At 43.1% G+C, this 23,600-nt stretch overlaps 1 protein-coding gene across 1 annotated transcript in view; it reads right to left on the reverse strand.

The window, feature by feature from the left end:
• RSPO3 (R-spondin 3) overlaps positions 1-18,998 on the reverse strand; it is a 94,727-nt gene extending 75,729 nt beyond the window's left edge. The window contains exon 1 of the mRNA XM_061131713.1: positions 18,501-18,998. Coding sequence (XP_060987696.1) covers positions 18,501-18,597 — 97 coding nt within the window. The 5' untranslated portion in view covers positions 18,598-18,998. The remainder of the gene's footprint in view (positions 1-18,500) is intronic.
• Between the last annotated feature and the right edge of the window lie 4,602 nt (positions 18,999-23,600).

The following is a 23,600-nucleotide window of genomic DNA, read 5'->3' on the forward strand; positions in this document are numbered from 1 at the left end:
CTCCCCATTCCCCTCCCCAATCCCTTTGCTATGAACAGAGCTCACATCTTCCATTTCCTACCACCACTTCTACTCCTGTTGAGCAGTGACAGTGGACTTTTCAGATCAGTAGCTGTGATCTTATCAGGCCCCTGCTGTAACAACAGTTTAAAGGCTTATACTTCCCAAGTAACCACTTCTGCCAGTAAGCCCAGTTTACTCTTTCAACCTCACTTGTCTAAGAAGGCGTTAGTAGTTCTGTCTCAGTAGCAGAAAGAGAATTTCCCTCACTTAAACCTCCTCTGGCCTTCATGGTTAATGGACTTAATGAAAAGCAGAGTGTAACGGAGAAAACAGTGCTTCAGGCTAGAAGATCTGGGTACACACTTAGTTTGACCCCTGCTGACTATGTCATTTTGATCTGTTTCCTAATTAGTTTAAGCCTTAGTTTCTTCATTTCTAAAATAGTTAACTATATATTGATATTGTACAAGACTGGGGTGAAGGTTACATGAGATAACACACATAAAACACTTGAGGGTCACCTCTCTTTACTCAAAATCCTTCACAGGCTAGTAATAACACACAGAAAAGAAGCGGGTCATATAATTTTCAGGAATCTGAATTCTGACAACTGATCGACTTAAAGCTATCAAGTGATGTTAGGAAAGATCACTAACAGACTTATAGAGAAATCCAAATAACTTGTTGACATGCATTTGCCAAACTTGTGCTTTAAGTATTAATAGATTGGATTGTATGTTCCATGTAGTGAGTGGTCAAAGGTTACTATAAAAGGTTTGGAAAATGCCTCTGAGATATGAGCAAAAATGCACTATGTTTAAACATACAATATTTTAATGCTTGTTTGATAAAATTCCAGTTAATGAACTCGTGTGAAAGTTCAACTATAGATATTGTTCAGTGACAAAAAAAGAAATTCACTCAGCTAAACCATGCCGCTCCATTACAAGCTTTACCTAACAATGTCAACCACTTTTATGGTTTGCATGGCAAACTTCCTATGATTGTCACAAAGGTCATGCTAAATGATGACTCCTATTCATTGGTCATAAATTTTCAAACAAGAAAATACCAGGAGACTCAATAAATTCCAGTGTTTTCTGTTGATCTGTCTTCTACTTTCCTGTGTTTTCTTTACAATAGATCTACTGTCCTTATTCTCCAGAGAAAAACCTGGATGTTCATGAGGCTTATTTGTAAATAATTCAATTTCCAATTCTATTTAAACAAGCCCTAAAAAAGAAAAGCTATATAGCTTAGCGTGTCTTGCTAATCTGGCTTATTTGTAAACAATTTGATTTCCAGTTATATTTATGCAAGCCTTAAAAAAGAAAAGTTATACAGCTTAGAGTGCTTAACAGTTCTCATTTATTGTAAGCTGATTATTGTTTAATTCTGGTTTCATGTTTCTTTTCCCTTTAACCACTGTGATGTATTACGAAGGCAGGTTTCACATGTGCTTTGCTCACTTTTGTAAGCTCAGCACATACTAAATGTTCAATAAATAACTGTTGAATGAATAAATGAATGAATTTATGCTGTTTTGATAAGGGCTAGGTTTAATTTCAACTTTTCCCCCAATAGAACTTCTTTTCCATTTGTTAGTTTTTAAAAATACGATCTAAAAAACCCCATGAAAGTACAAAGAGAAACTTACGCTGCATTCAAGCCCTAACTCCATATTCTTTAAGTTTTGATGAATAGTTGTCAAGTTTAGAGAATGCTACAAGGAAGAAAGGGAAAGTTCTTTGATCTTACTGTCACAGGGACTTCAAGATCAGTCTCCTGCTTTCAAATAAAAAAAAGATTAAAAATCAGATTTTATAATGGCTGCAACTGAATCACAGACTAAATGATTTGTCTAAATTATACAGCAGAGTGTTAATCAGAAATCAATTCACCCACCCTCTTGTGTGGCATTTCTCTAACCATAGTCCAAACTCACAAAGATCAAGATTCTAAAAAGCCAAGGAAAAAGATATTCTCCTTCAATGAAGTTTACCAAGTTTCCATTTCATCTTCCTTAAATCTCTTTCTATTTTCTTTGCTAAATCATCAACAAATACAGGATTCAAGTGGGATCCAACTGGAGACTCAGCATCAAATGGCTGTCATAATAAATTAGACTCAAAACAAGGAGGAATAAAATCTCATTGTAGATATTTTAATAATATTCTTTATAGAGCATTGTTCTTCTAAAATGATTTTCAGCAGAAAAAAAAATCCTATGGAAAGTGAAGAAGAATCCTACTCCTATAAAGAAGAAAAAATGACATATACTAATAAGAAATCTCAGATTGTGACTTGTCAATATAGAAACTGAATTAAAATTCTTGGCTTTTAATTTTTTAATGTAGGCCTTAAATCATCAAGGGAAGAAAGAAACAATAATTGGTGTAAAGGATGAATACCTTTTCTAATCAAGTATCACAGTAATCATCAATATAGTAGAATTAATTTAAAATTCAGTCAGTGAAGCCTCCAATGCTTTAAATTACTTAGCTGGGTAATCTCCTAGTATATAAAACACTTGAAAAAAAAGTTAAAAAAAGAAAAAAAAAACAAAGAAAACACTTGAACACGCCATACAAACAGGAAAGCACAGATGTGGGCTACTGTTCTTCTACCCATTGAGGCTAGGGTACCACCCTGTTTTAACAAGTGATATTTGATATAAGCATTAGAGCCCAGCCATTATCCTTTTCAGTAGTTCTTGAATAATATAGAAATGAGAACTTACATCAGATAGGATCTCAGATGTATGACTTCATTTTCTTGGGAATATGGAGAAATAGCTAAGAACTGTATTTAACTGGCAGGGTTGATAAAAAAAATCTGTAATTGCCCCTCACTTCTTATTAAATCATTAAAAACACCAGTAGCCAAGTTTTACTATTCTCAATTTAATCGAACTCATTTCCCCTACATTCTGTGTACATTAAAACATGTCATCTCTCTGATGATAACTTAAAATAATATTTTGCAGCTCAGGTTCCATAGAGTTCAATCTAACTCTTGTCTTGATTTTTTTCCCCCTTCATCATTGTCTCTAGTGTCCCATATCGGATCTGTCATCTCTCTGGTGATAACTTAAAATAATATTTTGCAGCTCAGGTTCCATAGAGTTCAATCTAACTCTTGTCTTGATTTTTTTCCCCCTTCATCATTGTCTCTAGTGTCCCATATCGGATCTGGGCATCAGATAGCATAAGGCTTATTGTTGCAAACATTAATAAGATCTATCATTTGGGAACACTTACTTACACTTTGTCTCATCTCTAATGGAAAGGATTTCTCTAAATATTTACACCAGAACAGTTGTCAGAATGAATCCTGCAAAACTGCTGGCATACTCCCAGGAGCAGGGAGCTGGTGTTGGGGAGAGGGGGGAATTCCTGGCCCCTGGTTGTCTAATCTTAAGCAGTCCTAGATTTTCAGGAAGCTTCTTGCTGGAACATGAGGGGGTTGTATTAACAAAAAGGTACTTTAGTGTGTAGACCAATTCAAGTGAAGTATCTGAACAGCCACTTTCATTTATTGCTCTTATAAAAATGGCTCTCTATTGGCTTTAGGTTTAAAGTAAAAGGGACGGTTTAGGTTTCAGAGACCCAGCAAACAAACTGTACATGAGGAAAGAATCTTGTACAGGAACTGTGAAGAAACATCGAAATCATTCTACGCAATGGCCCTCAAGGTGCTTTAATATATAGAAATGTCTTGTTCCCTCCATGAATTGCTGAGCGAGAGAGTCAGCATGCAAGAGTTAGACAGGAGAGAAGTGAAACCTGCCAAGATAAATGTAGCAGTGTTTTATAAATTAACTCCGCTGTGTTTGTTTTTTCTTTGGAAGAGCCTAAAATGAAGGCTATTTGACTCATCTTAGTAATGGTTTAGAATTTGAGGAGTTGATGAGGAAGTTAAGTTTGGGCTAGAAAGGGAAGAGAAAATATCCTACACTGGAAAATCTCGGCAATTTTCACTTGAAATGTGTTCCTATCTGATGAACGATGGTACTTCTGCCCCCAAAGTCTATGAAAGAAGTAGTTTGGTTAAAAAACGATTCCACAAAGGTTTCTGGGTTTGTAAGCACTCCATTATAGTATGGGCAGTTTATTAAGTTCAAAGGCAAACAGTTGACAATGAATTCCGGGAAAGTCAAGGAGATGTCCATGTGGGTACTGAAAACTAGAAGTAGCCTGAAATGGTCTAGAGCTACTCTTGCCGGAAATCTCCCTTATTCTATTAAAAATTAAATGTTGAGGTATGGACACATAATGGTCACAAGTCTGAAAACACATATGAATTAGGGCTGGCTCCTGGAGGCTCCATGCTTGGTAGAATGGCACATGCTATTGATTGAACTAGGGCCAAGAATGCATCGGCATGATCTTGCAAGTCTAGCTGGCTTCCAAGGGAATCCCACTGATTTATGTTAAAAGCTTGGATTTACATGAAGCTCTGGACAGAATTGGAATGCTAGATGGATGTCTTAGAAATATGCTACAGGAGACACTGCCCATTTTAAATTACAATAGTCTTTGTGGAGGGGGCTACAAGTTAACATTTTAATATTGGCATCAAATGAGTGTGTGAATTGAGACCAGAGGGGCTTAAGGATACTACTTTTGGGCTTTACTTCTTGTTATCTAATAGTAATGAGGGTCCTTTTAAACTTAGATCAACAAATTGGTCATACATTGGAAAATAAGACTGAAATCTGTAAGAGACAAACCTTCAGGGACTCAATGAAAAGTCAAACTGTTAGTTGCTCAGTTGTGTCCGACTCTTTGTGACCCCATGGACTGTAGCCCACCAGGCTCCTCTCTCCATGGGATTCTCCAGGCAAGAATACTGGAGTAGGTGGCCATTCCCTTCTCCAGGGGATCTTCTCGAGCCAGGGACTTAACCCAAGTCTCCCACATTGCAGGCAGATTCTTTACTGTCTGAGCCACCGGGGAAGAGGCTCAATATGTGGTCCTTTAGTTTGTGGCCAGGCAACGTTTAGGTTCAGGTGCAGTTCAGTCGCTCAGTTGTGTCCAGCTCTTTGCGACCCCATGGACTGTAGCATGCCAGGCCTCCCTGTCCATCACCAACTCCCGGAGTTTACTCAAACCCATGTCCATTGAGTCAGTAATGCCATCCAACCATGTCATCCTCTGTCATCCCCTTCTCCTCCTGCCCTCAATCTTTTCCAGCATCAGGGTCTTTTCAAATGAGTCAGCTCTTTGCATCAGGTGGCCAAAGTATTGGAGTTTCAGCTTCAGCATCAGTCCTTCCAATGAACACCCAGGACTGATCTCCTTTAGGACGGACTGGTTGGATCTCCTTGCAGTCCAAGGGATTCTCAAGAGTCTCTCAAGACTCTCAAGAGTCAGGCAACATTAGTCTATATCTTTTGTATTTCATGGCAGAAACTACATGTCATCAAAAAGTATGATACAAGTAAGCACATTTTGCTGCTAAGTTTCCAAAAGTTAAGATTCTTCCATTCTTAAATCAGTTCATGGTCAAATTTAAGACCAAAGAAAATCAAATACATGATTCATTAAACTGCCATCATATTGATAGCAGTTCATGATAACTCTTTGGCAAAGGGTATGAGTTCAGAGTTTACTTGCCCAGTGTTACCTGGAGATTGCCAGTTGCCACAGAAGGCTGGCAAGAATAAGAATCTGACTTCCTGCCTTTCTGTGGATTTAAAAAGAAGCAATCTCACCCATCCACATGTTTAAACAAAGACAGACTCAGGTCATAGGAGTCTAAGGTTTAAGATCATGGGAGTACTGAAGTATACGGATGTCATTCTGAATCATAAAAGAATGTCAGACTTACCACATTTAGGACACTGATCAGTGGGGACTCTGTGTCTTTGTTCAATTAAAGATCCAACACTCGAGGTGACAGAGTAACCTTTCTGGGTATTTGAGGCAATGCCAATAGTTTCAAAGGTGAACTTTCACTGAGATTATTAAGGATAGATATATATGTGCTACTTGAGTATTTTCCTATAGAAAGGTTAACAATCTTCTCCCATGCTAAGTTGCTTCAGGCATGCCTGACTCTTTGTGACCCTGTGGACTCTAGCCCTCCAGGCTCCTTTGTCCATGGGATTCTCCAGACAGGAGTACTGGAGCGGGTTTCCATGCCCTCCTCCAGGGGATCTTCCCAACCCAGGGATCGAACCAACTTCTCTTACGTCTTCTGCATTGGCAGGAGGGTTCTTTACCACTAGAGCTTCTACTTTCTAACATATTGAGAGCTTAAAATCAGAGCACCACTTAGCTCTTAATAATTTTGACTTAGCTAAGGACAGCGCCACACTTTAAAATGGTACTGTTTTCAGTAAAAGAAATCCTAAGTTTGCTCTTGGTGTTTTCCTAGCTCTAGAGGTTTTAGAGCTCCTATCCTGTGTAATGTACTTCTGTTTTCTTATTTCCAAATATTACCTCAGTAATATTATATCTAAATTGGCCTTAGGATGTTTACAAAGATCCTTTCCCTTCCCTCCCCATCCTAATCGGACACCTCTTGTACAAAGACTCAGGCTGCATTCCTGGAGTTCTTTTTATCTACTCAGGAAGGGAGGAGGAGCGCGTACAGTGGTGACATCTGGAGTTCTGTATGTGTGGTTTGCCCTCATGCAGGCAGACAAGGTGGTTTATAAGATGACCGTGATTTGCACTGGGCACGTATACTGGCGGCAAGTTTCCATCTCGTGCATGCGTAGGGTGAATAACCTATTGAGGAAAAAAATTGGTGGAAAAGCATTGTTTTCTGGTGGGTTTCCTGCTGTCTGTAACTCATGATTGCTCCCAATCCCCAGGGACAAGTAACTAGGTCTGACCACGGAGCAATGGCTCAAGCGTGCTGTGATGACCCTCTGCCCCCAAAGCCTGGCTTTCCTCAGTCTAATTGCTTTTGGCAATTGTGGTTATTGGGATTTGGCCTAGTGACTCACTGGAACCCAAATTCTCCCAAGGAGCCCCCTTAACAAGCAGAATTAAGTCTGACAGGAAGCCCAGACTTCCACTTCACTTTTACATGGAGTTTTCCCTGGCTTATGGCAAGGTCTGAACATCGTTCGTGGGCTAGAAAATAATAAACAAGATTTAATGAAGATAACCACTTAAAGAAGAGCACATTAGGAGGGAAGGAAGAACAGTAAGTTCAAGGATAAACAACCTACTGCAAAACTTCACCCATTAAGACAGAGTTAAAACTATGCTGTTTATAGTAGTTTCATTGATCACCAGTAGTCAATCTAAAGTTAGTCGGGAATTGTAGAAACCATAAAAGAAAAAGATGTTTATTTTTTATTAGAGGCTATTTCCTAACCATTTCGCTTTTCCTGAAAACAAAGAGGACTCTAGGGCACAATCATCTGTAAGACTTGAAAACAGTTGTTTATGATGATGTAGCTCTGAAGAACATCTTTGGTATGGCTGATACCTCATCTTCCATCCTATTTACTGCCTCCCTCACCCCTGCTGTAGTTCAACAGCAAGCACTCTGACTCCTGAATCCACTTCTCCTGGCAGCAAGGTTCCCATCAGGGAAACCAACAGCAGCATCTGTTACACTCTCCATCATGTCCTACTGTGGGCACTTTGGTATCTCTCCTTAGACTCTCTGAACAAGACAATTCTAAATCACATGATCTCGGCCGTACCAGTCAGCGCCACAAGTTTGAACAGGACTCAACTGATTAACAAACTGGGGCTATCAGATAAATAAATGCTCTACATTTTAAACTACTATCTGTTCAATGACACAGCTCTCATCTCTTATCATAATCCCCACAAGTCTATTTTGTCTAACTCTCATGAAACTGGCATTGTTTTCAAATTGTTCAGCTCTCAGTGTTATCCTCAGATGAAGATTTCAATAGAACTTCTCAGTTTTGATGATGGGGAAACAGTGTCAGACTTTATTTTTTTGGGCTCCAAAATCACTGCAGATGGTGACTGCAGCCATGAAATTAAAAGACGCTTACTCCTTGGAAGGAAAGTTATCACCAACCTAGATAGCATATTAAAAAGCAGAGACATTACTTTGCCAACAAAGGTCCGTCTAGTCAAGCTTACAGTTTTTCCAGTGGTCATGTATGGATGTGAGAGTTGGATTGTGAAGAAAGCTGAGCGCCAAAGAACTGATGCTTTTGAACTGTGGTGTTGGAGAAGACTCTTGAGAGTCCCTTGGACTGCGTAGGGATCCAACCAGTCCATCCTAAAGGAGATCAGTCCTGGGTGTTCTTTGGAAGGACTGATGCTGAAGCCGAAACTCCAATACTTTGGTCATCTGATGAGAAGAGTTGACTCATTGGAAAAGACCCTGATGCTGGGAGGGATTGAGGGCAGGAGGAGAAGGGGATGACAAAGGATGAGATGGCTAGATGGCATCACTGACTCCATGGACATGAATTTCAGTAAACTCTGGGAGTTGGTGATGGACAGGGAAGCCTGGCATGCTGCAATTCATGGGGTCGCAAAGAGTCAGACACGACTGAGTGACTGAACTGAACTAGCATCACCAGGATTGTTTTTGAAAATGCATATGTCCAGGTCTCATCCCCAGAGATGGTTGTATCTAGTCTAGGGTGGAGTCTGACTTTTTTTTTTTAAAGATCCCCAGGTGATTCTAATTTGAAATCAGGGTTGAAAATCACTGTACCAAGGCCCATAAAGCAAGAATTCAGGGTGGAGGTTACTGTTAATGCTCATGGTAAAAGGAAAATAAATAAGAGATTTTATGAAGCACCATAAAGATAACTTTTCTGGATAACAAACACTAGCCAGTGAAATATCTATTGTGGTTATAAATTACATAGAAGGATTTTGATATTTAACTGCAAAATTACAGACTTTGCCCACATTCTCATGCCTTAGTTAGTCTTCTCTTGAATTGCACACTATAGATGGGAAGAATAATCTTCAAGTACTTCATATAAACTGTGCTATTCTATTGCTTCTAAGCAACTTTCTATGTTTAAAAACTATCGTAGGGCAGGTTTAAGAAAGGAGAGGAAAAACAACCAAGAAAGGCAAGAGATGTGGGAAAGAGTATTAGAATACCAGAAGCAAGCTCTGGAGTAAAAGTCTGAAGAAGGCTTGTGGTTTGTTAAATGAGGAGGAAGAGATACTAAGCAAGAGAGGAAGGGAAAGAAAAAAAGTAGGGTAGGGTTTGAGAGCCCCCGCCCCATCCCCCGCCAAGATTGCTTCAAGTACTCCAATCCCAACAGTTGAAGTGACATGAAAAAATCAAGGAGGGCCATGAGTTTTGGAGTCAGTCCTGAGCTGGAAGCCCAGGTACCACATCTTACTCAAGCGACCTCAGGCAACTGATATGAGACTATTGGCACCTGTCTTACAGGTTAAGTGTGAGCACTCAGATAATATTTGCAAAAACATCAAGGACAAAGTCTGGCACCCACAGGTGATTAACACACAGCACCTATTTAAATCATCATCATCACATTACTCACTTTAATAAATAAATATACATGCACATTCAGATAGAATGCATGTGAATATAACAGTGGTTCTGAGAACTATAAAACTATAGCTGCCATGCGGTATCTATACACACTTTGTCATAACATTTCACCTCTTTATCATCTAAATGTGACTGATGCCACCTCTTCTTATAGAACAGCCTTTGGTGAGATGACCGTGTTCACATATGTCCGGTCCCATTGTATGAGGGTACATAACAATGGGAAAATAGCTGCTCTTTTTCTTACCAGCTAATCAAGCATATGTTAAGAAAAGAGTGTTCTAAAATAAGCATTTCACAAATTATGTCATTTTATATTGTGTGGTGGTGGCTTGTATTATGTGGTTATAAAATGGGGGCTGCTTTACCACTTACTCTCAGGAATGTGCTTTGTATTGGGGTATAATTATAAATGTGCTTACCAGCTAGTTTTCTAAGGGCAATTTTTGGGAGTGAATATGGTGCATTGAATTATTGTGTATCCATTTTAGAAAGAAGTTTTAACGTAACTAAATCTCAATCTCATGCCCCTGTCAACTGCTCAGAAGAAGAACAGGCATGCTAGAAAACATAATCTCTTTCCTGATACAGAAGACCCAACTTGACTAGCAAGCAAAGGCATGGGACCTGGTTGTTACTGAGTAGTGTTAGTCATGTTTGACTCTGCGACCCCATGGACTGTAGCCAGCCAAGCTCCTCTGTCCTTGGGATTCTCCAGGCAAGAACACTGGAGTGGGTTGCCATTCCCTTCTCTAGGGGATCTTCCCAATCCAAGGATCGAATCCAGGTCTCCTGTATTGCAGGCAGATTCTTTACCATCTGAGCTACCAGAGAAGCCCTAACTGGTTGTTACTGAGGCTAGACAATTACTCAATGGGCATGTTGCAGAAGTAGTTCATGTTCTATATAGATGGACTGAATTCCTTCAAGTTTCAATCCATTCTGAGAATTTGTGTTTACTTTATTTTTAAACTTTTTATTGGGATATAATTGATTAACACTGCTGTGATAGTTTCTGGTGAACAGTGAAGGAATTAAGCCATACATATACATGTATCCATTTTCCCCCAGACTCCCCTCCCATCTAGGCTGCCCCGTAACATTGAGCAGTGTGTACATGACCATCCCAAAGTCCCTAACTAGCCTTCCCTCCATTCTTCCCCACTGGGGAATTTCTTATTTTAAGAGAGTGTCCTTCGAAAACTCTGCTTGAAAGTAGAATGTTATGAGTAGATGTTAGATCCAAGTGGCATGACATAAAAAATCACTTTTACACTTTAGGAAACATCTTTCCTTACTATAAACTTTTTTAGGTCTCCTAAGATCTGTGGCAAACTAATACAGCTCCACAGTTGATGAGACTTACAAGTATGATCTTCAGTTGGAAGTCTTGGCAACGTAAAATTAAAGCTCCTGATACCAGTGACCACTCTCTTATGTGCACAAACAGGGCTACAAAAATGAGAAACCACAGTTGAGAATGATATATTAGGTTCCTTAAAACAGATGAAGTGAAGTGAAAGTTGCTCAGTCATGTCTGACTCTTTGCAACCCCATGGACTATACAGTCCATGGAACTCTCCAGGCCAGAATACTGGAGTGGGTAGCGTTCCCTTATCCAGGGGATCTTCCCAACCCATGAATCGAACCCAGGTCTCCTGCATTGCAGGCAGATTCTTTACCAGCTGAGCCATGAGGGAAGCCCAGATGAAGTGCCTTGTTTTTCATCAGACCTGAGTCGTTATACTCCAGAGTTTGGTGACAAATGTGGCTCTCTTCCTCTTTTCCGTTCACAGGCACTCTTCTGCTCAGTCACTCTCATAACACAGGGTTTTATAACTTAAACTTGGATCACTGTAATTGCCACTTCCACCCCCAGCACAGGCCCCTTCTAAAAACCTGTCATGAAAGGGAGTTCTGAAGCATCTCTCTGGTTGGGATTCCAAACCAGTTCCCTGTGACTCTTATGCTTAAGGACAAAATGAACATGCTGGAGATGGAGTGTGTGGATTGATGCTATGGCTACAGTCTTCTGGCACTAGAAATTGTGATGTGGGGGGTGTGTGTGGGATAACATAATTAGTTCAGTCTCTATGTTGATAAGTTACTTATTAATGTTTATATGATGAATTTACATTTTACTTACAATAAATGAATACTTCTTATATTCATTTATATTCTTCATCTACTAAACTTAGTTAAATAAGATAGCTAAGTTTAGAAGAAATAACTCCCCACTTCTGCTCATGGTTCATGCTCTTAGACCAAAAGATTAAAGGTTGAAGAGACTATATGAATCGTTTAGATCTAAAATTTTAACCAACCACCTCACTTCACAGATGAGGAACTGAAGCTTTGTGTGATATAGGGGTTTGTCTGGGCTATTCAGATATTACTAGCAGCGCTGGACCTAGAACCCAGGTCTTCTACTTCTGTCTACTTTTCCCAAAACACACTTGGAATTCTCCCTCAGTGATGTCTTAGGTCTCAGGCTCTAGCATGGATTTATGATGTTTGCTGTTATCCATCACATTATGAAGGTCAGAGGGGAGCCTCATAAGGTAGTAATTTGAAGACTGGGTTAGATACTTGCATAAGGCATAAAGCATAGAGGGAGTTAAAGGCTATTAAATATGTATTTAATTGGGCAATCATATCCTTTAGGACCGTTAAATTTTCCTTAAAAACTTCCAGAAGAATTTTAGTGACAGCAGATGGTACTGGTTCCCTTGCCAAGATTACAAATAAGGCAGAAACATTCTTATCAGATAAGAGGCACCTGCAACCATGTGTTTTTTAAAATGAGTTTTTGAAATTATTCAAACATTTTATGGTTTGGATAATTGTGAATCGTGAGGAAGTGGGAAGAGAAGTTAGGTAAAAAGAATTCAGGTCTTTTTCTTAAAAGTTTCATGTTGTTGAAATACCTTCGGAGCAGAAAGTGGGATTTCTTAATACTCAATGGCATCATCAGCACCCCTACAATCCTTGAGAATGGAACATTCCATTCTTTTCAGCTGTGTTGGATACGTACTTTAATCAGAATACTAGTAGTAATCCTGAATGGAAAGATCTGATGGATAGAATTAAGTAAATAGAAAAAATGGACAGCATCTTTTACAGATATGTATTTTATACCTTATATGTTTATATGCTATATGTTTGCTAAGATATAGGTACAAAGCGTTTCAAGCATACTAGGTTGGCCAACATATGGTAAATTTTAAGATAATCCAATCATTTTAAACCTTACGAAAAAATTCACAATCAAGAAAGCAACCCACATCTTTCCTCAAAATCAAAAGCAAGACAAAAAAAAATCTATATAATTTATGATGCAACACTCTTACAAATGATCATTCTCAAAAGAATGCCAGTGTACAATGCACTGTTCAGAGAAGAAAAAGTCCTAACCAAGTAAAACATATAATTTCAACACACTGTCTTACATGATCTTTACCATGCTCTCAAAACTGAATGATGTTTTCCTAATGGTAACCAAAGTTGATTCTTACATTTCATGAAACATAATACCCACTCTGATGGCATTTCAAGAATTCACTACTTGGAAAAAAATGTTTTGGGGGCTGGGGAGAGTGAATAGTGAGGAAGTGGGAAGAGAGGTTAGGACAATGTCCAAAGTGAAACATTTGGATAGAGATAAAGCAGGGGGAAGATGATTTAGAAAACTGTTGTGTGGAATAGTTTTATTTTTTTGATAGTTTATTCTTGTAATTGCAGAGGGATCATGTTGTCTTAATTCTACATAGGGATCTGACAGCGCACAGTATTCTATCAATAATACACAGAATTTAAAAGAACGATTGCATTTTTTAAAAAAAAAGATTAACCATTTAACTAGAAAATATTTGAAATAGCAATCTGGAGATCTCTGTTCAGATTAAAATAGCCTCAAGTGATCAGATGACTAATAAACTTGTTTTGCAGTAGTGTGGCGAAAGTTTCCCCATAATTTGAAAATCAAAATTAACTACATGTTGTAATTCCCCATTCATCACTTTCTGGGGACCTAATTTGTAGAATATCAAATTCCAGGAGATACTTAATGGAGAAACGATTGAACAAAGCTTATTTACTTACAAGCTAAAAAACCGTTCATATTTCATGCTTAAAAAATACTGAAGTGATGACATTGATCAATTTTATGCCTATTATATTGTCAATGACTTTACATAGAATAACTTGGGACTAAAGAGACAGTATTTAAAAACTATCATTCTTAATGCTCTTAGTAAAATCATTCTATTGAAGTGATAAAGGATTAAAATAGTATGACAAAGAGATATTTTAAGAAACAATTTTGATAGTGTAATAATGATTAAATTAGAATTCACAAAAATAGATCTTTGCTTATATTTAGGTGTTGCCATCACTGCTTACTTAAGAGTCTGAATTTGGGGCTTTGATTCATGAAGATATCATATGATATATTGCAGAATATATTTTCTCTAGCAAATTTTGCTCATATCTCCATCCATTAAACAGTGTTTCTCTCAAAAACAAGGTAGACTGGTGACAAAAGTGGCTATGTGAAAAAAATGCACTGTAGTCAATATCCAAACCAGACACACTTTCATTCAAAATTAATATTACAAAATGTATAGTAGAATGAATGATTTTTCTGTCTTACAGTTAACCTGTTATTTTCCAAGTTAGTTATGTAATCATCAAGTGAAGTGAAGTCGCTCAGTTGTGTCCAACTCTTTGCAACCCCATGGACTGTAGCCTACCAGGTTTCTCTGTCCGTGGGATTCTCCAGGCAAGAATACTGGAGTGGGTTGCCACTTCCCTCTCCAGGGGATCTTCCCGACCCAGGGATCAAACCCGGGTCTCCTGCACTGCAGGCAGACGCTTTAACCTCTGAGCCACCAGGGAAGCCCTAATCATCAAGAGTGTATCATAACTTCAGAGAATAGCTCAGCATCCAAGATATCATGAGCAATGGCCACTGTATTCATCATTTTTCAGTCTGTCACCGTTAAAAGGATTTCTCTTGTGTTCTTACTCCTTTATTTCAAACATCTTTATGAAATATTTTTAAAAAATTTTATAGATTGCGCAATGGGTGCTTGGTAATTATTGTGCATACAATGACTTGCCAAAACTTGGATCTATCTGGAATCTAAGCAAATAAAAATGAATTAATAGATGGCATCAAATAAAAAGGATACCATAATGGCATCTGATGTTTCTCACAATAGTATTCCGGCATAATATGAACCTACAATGTCTTCCTAATAACCAAATAATATATTATACTTAGCGAACTATCAGGTATTTAACTCTTTGACACAGATCATTAATGTATAATACATATAAAGAACAGTTCAAAAATGTCCAGTCAACCATAAGAGCTTATTCTCCAAACACAGGATAAATGATGGTTTGGAGACAATCAGATTTATTATCTAATAGTCCTGACATCTACTCTCAGACATGTATTAGCATATAGCATAAATAGCAGGAGACAAGTTCCATTCAGTATCTTATGGCTTTGCATAGATTACTTAGCCTCTGTTTCTTGGGTTCTTTCCCTGTAAAATGGGTATATTAATACCAGCCTCTATACCTCAAGTGGCTATATAGGGTCCCTAGCAAATAACTCAAGTTAAAGTGTGGTGCAATTGTAAGACACTGTGGTTATTATGGCAAGCACAACCTTTACTTTTACTAGCAGATAATCTAGAATTCAGAAGCTAACTCTATCAAGTAGCAAAGGCTGAGCGGGAAATGATTTTAAAACTGGATTGAGGATTCTTTATGTAACATCCTCTGAAAACATTTCTGGTTGAGGACTGTTGAATGAGGATGTATTCCATGTTTATCTTAAGTAAATTCAACTTAGTCAACTCTAGGAGCTGTATATGAATCCAAGTAAATAATAAAGTTATTGGGTATTTTTTCATCCATAACACCATGGTGGTGGTGGTTCAGTGGCTAAATTGTGTCTGACTCTTGTCATGTTATGGACTCTTGTCATGCCATGCTCCTCTGTCTATGGGATTTTCCAGGCAATAATACTGAAGGGGGTTGCCATTTCCTTCTTCAGGGGAGCTTCCTGACCCCTGATCGAACCCACATCTCCTGCATTGCAGGCAGATCTTTATCCATAACCCAATAAGTATTTTTTAGAGTATCAAACTCCTGTTTAAATTATTGATATAACTTTATCTCCTTTATCTGAGGATTAGTCATGGCTCCTTATACTTAATAATATTTAACACTGCAAATGATTTTTTTTTGCAAGAAACTTTTCCACAAAAACATTCAAGAAATCGCTTTAAAATTTTTGAAAAATAGTTCTTGCATGCACCTCAATTTTCTATCATTAGTTAAGATTTTAAAGTTTAGGAGAGTGAAGCTATTTAACTCTAAGGACAAAATGGATACCCTTAAATACTTTAATTGTCTCTTGAAGAAAAGGGGGAAAGACTGTTTCTTTCTAGAATACCTCTACTACCTTATTTTTCATTGAAACAACCTTTTACCAGTCCCTATTTGAGAAAACTTTTTCCCCCAGAGATTTCCCAAACAATGAGTATGTGAACATGCAATCTGACCTTGAATTTCTGGATTTTGGAACAAATCTCTCTCTTTACCCTCTTTCCCCTTCCCCATTCTCAAAACAAACAAGCCCCATGCTACACCTGCCAAGAGAATCTGTCTCCTTAAAGAACGCAAGGGGTCGCCCCTCTCCCATAATTGCACCAGCAAACCCCAGTAGCAAAGGCAAGATTCAAGCGTGAAGGAGCAAGGAGCATCCCCTGCTAGGGGAATTCTCTCCCGGCCCCACACCCACAGCACAATCGGAATTTCAACACAGTTCCACCCACTCCGTCTCTCATCCCCGCTGCACAACAAGAGGGCGCCTTTGACTTGGCCTTGAGACGATGAAGGCAGATCAAAGGTGCATCATCCCCCTCTGCTCCTAGAAGACTTGGGGTAGCACCACTGGGCAGCTTCCTGCACCGCTGTCCTTGCTGGGGAAGTGAGAACCAATGGTGGTCAGCTTTCTTGCCGGTGTATTTCATCGCAAACAGTCCCCCACCCCCACCCCCCAACCCTGACCCCGGAATCGGAGACAACTCTAACACTGACACACAAGACCCTGTCCTTCCCCTGCAATTGCGGGGCTCCTTGCCCTGGGATGCTCGGTAGGGTGAAAGAGGGTGTGAGCCATGGGCGCCGGGTGGGGTACTGGCTGGAAGAGGGATGGGAAGGCAGGAGGCTGCCACTTGTGCCTAGCATCTCTTTCTCCCCACGGACCTGCGGGAGAGACTCAGTCCCTCGGGCCGGACTTTGCAAGAAGGGGACCTGGGGGCTGCCAGGAACCAGGGTCGAGTCCCAAGCCATTTGTTTTGTGAGGCAGCCGCAAGGCTCGAGGGGAAAGGTAGGTCGAAGAGTTTCGAAGACCAACCTTTCAGAGGCCAAGAATAACAAATCGGATGCCCTGACGTGTTTAGATTAGGCCCTCCTGCCTCTTGCCACGAGAACCCAGAGGCAGCGAGGCTGGGCGGGAGCCCCGGGCGCTTTGGCTCAGCTATGTTTTTTAAAGACAATTTTCAGGTGAATCAAACCTTGTCTGCCTGAGGCAAGCGGCACAAAGGGAGCTTTCAGAGGACCCTCACGTCCAGGGACAGGGCACAAACAGCGGCGGACAAGCGATTACTAAATCTCCATCTCACACAAGCCCACGCTGTATCTTCTGCGCCGTTACCCACGCGTACCCCGAGGGGCTTCGCGGGCCAGCGCTGGGAGCTGGCTCTGCGCGCCGGAGCAGGCGCCGCCAAGCGTCATTGGCTCCCCGGCGGCGGCGGTCTGAGTTGGTTAAGGCAATAGCATCGTTTTCTGCGCCCCGGGAAGCTTTCTCCCTCCGGGTCCCCGCCAGCGCTTCCTACACTGGAGTCCGGGTCGCTCTGGCTCTATCTGCGAAGAAGGGACACCCCACTTCTGCACAGAAGCCAGAGCGCCCGGCGCGCCAGGCTTCCCGGGAGCAAGGAGAGGTGCCTTTCTCGGGTTTGTCTCCTCATCTGTGGAAGACGCCACCTTGAAACAGACCAAGCCGCATTGGGGGTGCCCTTGGGGGTACCCGTTTCATCCCAGCTACCGCACAGTCCTAGGAAGGCTACACCAGCCAACCTTCCGAGGAACTGGAGTCAGGATAAGGGGAAGCGAGGAAGCGAACCAGAGTCTTTAGAGAAACCCCAGCTTCGCTATGTGTCTGCCCCCAGGGGACCCAGTTGAAAGGGCCTGAGACGGTAAAAGCCGTCCCGGGTGACAGGCAAGATTGTCACTGGAAACCTGGCGCCCTTGGCTCCCAGCGGCTGGCTCGGCAGCCCTCGCGATCCCCCGAGGGGTACGCCGCGCGGCTCCGCCAGCGCGCAGGCAAGCGAACCCAGAGCGCCCGGCGCGCCCTACCGTTCCACTCGCGCGTGGCTGAGGGTAGCGGCCGCGCAGGCGCTGGCTCTCCGTTTCCCGAGTGGCGGGAGAGCTCTTCGCGACCCCAGCGCCGCGGGAGGACCCCGCGAGGTCTCCCCACGCGAGGCGGCGACGCAAGGTGAGCGGGCGCCGCGGCCGCGCCTCCCCCGCCGGTCACACAGTGGCTCAGGGGCACCCCGCCAGCCGGGCGTCCGCGATGCCTGGGGGCTGGAGGCTCCGGTCCCAGTCTCGGGAGGAAAGCACACATCCCCTGAGCTGGTCTTAACCAAGGAGCGAACTTTTCCGCTAACCTGCGGTTATGGGGGCGCGGGAGGCACAGGAGCGCCGGGTCCGCCGGGCTATGGCACCCAGGAAGATGCGGGGCAAGAGAGGGGCCGCCGAGGGGAAGGCGTGACACACCGGAGCCTAAACTGTTACCTCCTCTCCAGGCGTGGGGTGTGGGTGCGAGGACTGCCGCTGCTGTGAGCCGACTCAAGTTAAGGGAAAGCGACCCGACAGGTGAACGCGGCCGGAGGGAGCAAATGCGTAAAAAAGCCTGCACTTACTTCTTCGCTGGCGCCTTCCCCGGGAGGCGTTTTGGCTGCCGATGTATTCCATAAAGTTCAAAATGATAAAAAACCAAGAAATCAGTCGCAAGTGCATAGTAACCCAATAATGTTTCCCTTCCTTTGCTCCTTTTTTTTTTTCTTTTGATTGTTAATTAAGATTGACTGTTTCAGAAATACACGTAGGTGTTAGGCGTAACGGAGAGAGCAAGCGCTAACCCCAGCTGCGGACAACTTCTCCACTCAGATCCGACAGGCGAGCCGGGATGGCAAACGCAGCGGGGTCGGGTGGTCGGGGAAACCAACTATTGTACTTTCAAACTGTCCGAGCCCTGAGCTGCGGGGGCTCCCGTGCGGTGGCTGTCAGTGCCGCGAGTGAGGGTTCCAGAAGCAGCGAGCGGCCTCGCCAGGGTGGCCGCAGGTAGCATGGTGCGCCGCGGCTGCGCGGGATTCCGGGCGGGCGGTGGCGACGGTGGCGGCCCCTCGGGCTTTAGAGGTGGCGGCGGCAGCGGCGGGGGTCCCGGGAACGGAGGGGAGCGGGCGCCGTGGGCACCGCGGCCATGGCCAAGGGGCGGCGGAGAGACCCCGAGCTGCTTCTGCCGTTCGCAAGCAGGAGCGGCTCCACTGGTGGAGGGAGGGAAGGAGGGAGGCCGCGAGGGAGGGACAGGGCGAGGGAGGGGGAGGGGGGCGGCTGCGGGGGGCGGGGGGAGCTTGGGGGCGGGGAAGGAAACTGCTGGAGCAACAACCCCGAGCGACCTCAATAACTTTCAATTTCAAGAGGGAAAGAGGGAGCTGGAAAAGTACAGGCGTCGCGATTTGGCAGAGGCACGGGAAGAGGCGCCTAAGGGGTCCCGGGTCTGCGGCGGAGCATCTCTGGACGCGGCGAAGAAGGCGGGAGAACGAGAGCCTGGGTGGGGGGAGCCGAGGAGGCACTGCGAGCGCAGTGGAAGCCCTCCGAAGGGCGGCTCTCGCGGGGAGAGGTGGGCGCGCTCCGGCTGCGAGTGTGGAGGTGGAAGGTCCAGCGGCCGCGAGACCACCCCGCCCCTCGACCCCCCCCCCTCCCCGCCCCCCCGGGCCCGACTGCCGAGTTGGGCGGGTCTCCGCCGCCCGAGGCCGGGCGCGCTCCGCTCCTCCCTGCGGCCGAGCGTCCCGGCTCCCGGCGCCCGCGCGCAACCCCGGCCGCACGGCAGCTCGCTCCTCGCACTCCGGGGCAGATCGCTGGAGGGTTTCTGGCTGCGGACTCCTTCCCCGTCTTCTCGAGCCCCTCCTCGGTTGCGTCTCTCCTTTCCTTTCTTTCTTTTCAATAAAAGTCGCTGCAGTTGGTCGGGCGCAGGGCGGCTGGTCCGCAGGAATCTCGGTGGACACTCGCGGTCAGTCTGACCGCCCGTTACCTGCCCGACGCGGGTCGGTCTCAGAGGTGTGTGCTCTCACACACCGTTTGGAAGTTCAACTGTGCTGCGACTTTCTCCCAAAGGGAGTCTCTGCCGGGGCTCTGGAAGATTCCTCCTCCTCTCGGGCAGTTCCCTCCGCAGTCAGCTCGCCCTCGCTCTGCGCCGCTCTCTCTCTCTCAATCTTCTCCAGAAGATCTTGTGTGCAATTTGGTTTCTCATCTGGGGGACTGGGAATGATCTTGGGAAAGATTTTTCCCGGCTTGGGCGGGGGGAGGAGGAGAAGGTCCGCTATTCCTGTTCCCAGTGCAGGTAGGGGTCCTTGGCAGCAGTAAATAAGGTTCGTTGTTCTCCCGCGCCTTCGCCCCACTCCCACCGCCGCCCCCCCTACCCGAGGTGGGAAAGTTGAGGGCTGGCCCTTCAGAGCAGGGTACACCCAGGCTCTTATTAATCAGTGGTAGCTTCCCATCTCTTTTCTCCAGTACCACAAGTCGAAGAGCTTTCAGTACTTACTGAAGAAGCTGAAAGTCACAAGCCCCCAAAGTGATTTTGATGTTAATTTGTCCTCTGTGCTGTATTACTCAGACTGTCTCCAGGGTTCTGCTCTATGGCCTTACAACTGTACACAGCCCCAGGCTTCTTAGAGGTGGCTTTGAAAAAGTCCCTGATTCAAAGACACCTTGCTAATGCTTATGCTCAAAAATTTAGGCTTAGAAAATAGGTAACACCTTGCAGAAAAACAGTAAGGTCTGTCTTTTTCTCTCTTTTATCCATTTGTAATCCCTCTTACTGGATTGCCTTAATTTATATGTTGATGAATAAGAGGAGAAAAAAAAAAGTGATTGCTTCTATCCATCCCATTTTGCAAACTTGCAATGCTTCATTCAAATTGTTGTGTGTCTATGAAGATGTAGCTGTTATTCATCCCCAAAGTGAGGAGATGAAATGACCTGGAAGCAATAGGAAGGAAGCATGAAATAAACACTCCTGTGAAGGTGCTAAAAATTAGAATCTGAGAGACTGGCCTTTCCTTGTGAATTCCTTAATTAAATATCATCTATTACTTTGCATACCTGCATGGGAATTTTGAAGGTAGAAATAGTTTTCTTTAGGTTCTTTATTCTGCAGAAAACAACAACCCATCAAGGTGATCTTTTGGGGCTTATTTTAAAAATGATTGTCATTTGCAACATTTCTCTTTCCATGGTGGAGCTGTATTTTCTATACATCACACACTCTATACATCACACACACACAAACACTCCCTTCCTTTATCTGTTGCATAATGTCCTGTTCCAAATGACTGAGTCTATTATTTTGAACCAGAAAAGTTGCAGATAACAGGACAATTCCAATACTGATTGTTCAAGGAAGAAGCTACTCTAGTTTTCTGTGCCCCTCTCAGCCAGCTTTGCTTTCCTTCTTCCTTAATGCCTCAGATCCTGAATATCTGCACCATAAAACATGGGGATTTAAAGGCTGTGGGAGGCTCCCTTTGAAAAGGACTCCAGAGAGGGCTTTTCTAATCCTAGATACTTGAGCCGGATGGGGTGAGGTTGCAAAAAGGGGATGTAAAAAAGCAATTTGGTGAACAAGTTCAGGGAAATAAACATGAAGAAAGACATTTACTTTTCACTGTGTGCTGTGCAGACATACGTTCATTTGGATGAGGGCAGGAATGGCCCTGTCAATAAATAAACAAACACAGTGAGAAGCTACAGTTCCTGAGCCATCCCAGAAAAGATGCAGTGGGCAGGAAAAGCTTGTCAAGGAGTAAGTGCTGCTCTGAGGAAACATAAGGAAAACATTAAATAAATGGCGAGTGTATTCTTTCTTGACGCTATGCATTAGAATAACTTTTTCCTGATCCATGTTATCATACTATTAAATGCGTATTTTCTTGCCTGGCTGAGTCTTATGTCCCCTCCACTCTCCTTGCAGCTTATGGAAAGCTTGCCATGGCCTATTTTGTACAACATAGTCCTTTTTTTTTTTTTTTTTTTTTTAATCAAGAAAATGATGCTCACAGAAGTATGTGGCTGCCGATGGATTCTAGGGCCCAAGCCTAAAGCAAGTTAAAAGCCATAGGCTTAGCCTAGAAGTCAACTTTTGCTTGCTGTCTGTTTTTCTCCAGAAAACATTACAGTTCCAGGGAGTTTAGATAACCAGGAGTTTGAGTCAGCCCATGAGGAGAGAAGAGTTTTGGACAAAGAGAGAGGGTTAAACACATCCAGACTAGTTATTGCAGCTTCTCATCTCTCCTTTCTTTACTTCCCCCTCCCAGGCAGTGACAACAGTAACAAGTTATTTTTGTCCCTTGCAGCAGTGGCACTTTAAGGAAAGAAAATGACTGTCATATTGTTGAATCCATACTGCAAATATGTGAGGTGGGGTGGGGGGCCGTGGTGGTGGTGGAGGCATGCGCCAGAAAGACAGAGCAAGCCCTAGAGTTTGGAATGGGACATCACTGGTAGTGATGAGAGATGTTTGGCAAAGTTCGGGCTGACATCAGTCATTATACCACAGAGCTAACATGCAGACCCTGAAAACGCTCAGCTCTCCAGTTACTCAGATCTGGCGGCATCTGAGTGAGTTAAGTCAAGCAGGGTACTGCGGGTGGGGTCTGTGTAACTGATGCAGCTGGAAGTCGCTCCTGAAACAGAGAGCAGACAGCAGTATTTAAAAGCCATTGAAATGAGTAGATGAAGGAAATGACTATTTTTAGAGAGGGAAACAGAGGAGACAGAATTATTATAGCAATTTAAAAAATGATTAAATGGTTATATAGCACTAAGAACATGAGAAAATCAAGACCCATGATGAATTACTTTCTGTGAACGAGAAAGAATATTCTTCCTCCCAGATGAAGTTATGGGACACTTGGAAAGTTGTGGTGAGCACCATCTGGTGTAAGGGCTTCCCAGGTGGCACAGTGGTGAAGAACCTGCCTGCCAATGCAGGAGATGCAAGAGACTCCAGTTTGACTCCTGGGTCAGAAAGATCCCCTGCAGTAGGAAATGGCAATGCTCCTCCAGTATTCTGGCCTGGAAAATTCCATGGACAGTGGAGGCTGGTGGGCTACAGTCCCCTGGGGCTGCAAAGAATCAGACACAACTGTGCGCACACGCAGTCTGGTGTGCCTGTTTTTAAAAACCTTTCACAAATCAGTTGATTACTGGCTCATTTAAATAGTGAATGTCTGGTAGTACTTAATATAAATTATTTACTACCTCAGAAAATTTTGTTTGGCTACAGAATATCAATAGAAAGAGGCTGTGTGTTGTGATACGAAGGGCAAGAAATCTAGGGATCAAGGTGGGTCCTTGTTCTGAATCCAATCATCTGCGGAGTCCCTCTTAGCTCTGAAAATAATGGCAATGTATCCAAAAAAGAAAGACATGCTTGTAATTGCAAATGTCAGCGCTATTTCTAGTTATGTGACATCACAGCTTTCACTTACAGAATTATGTTTAACTGAATAGGCCCAGATTTAGAAATCTGCCTGTAAATGTGTTGATTTTCTGGAAATGCCTAAGCCCTTACAAGAATCCTAGATGACTGGCCTGGCAAGTCAGATCCAGGACTAGTTTCATTTGTCTAGATGTCTCTAGACTTGGGGACAAAGAGGAACAAATTTTAATCCTGGATTCTGAGCACACACCCAGAGAGATTAGGGAAAAGGACTTCCGCGCCTCTTGGAGATACTGCTCAA

Source organism: Dama dama, chromosome 28, assembly GCF_033118175.1.
Source record: "Dama dama isolate Ldn47 chromosome 28, ASM3311817v1, whole genome shotgun sequence".
Classification (NCBI taxonomy): domain Eukaryota; kingdom Metazoa; phylum Chordata; class Mammalia; order Artiodactyla; family Cervidae; genus Dama; species Dama dama.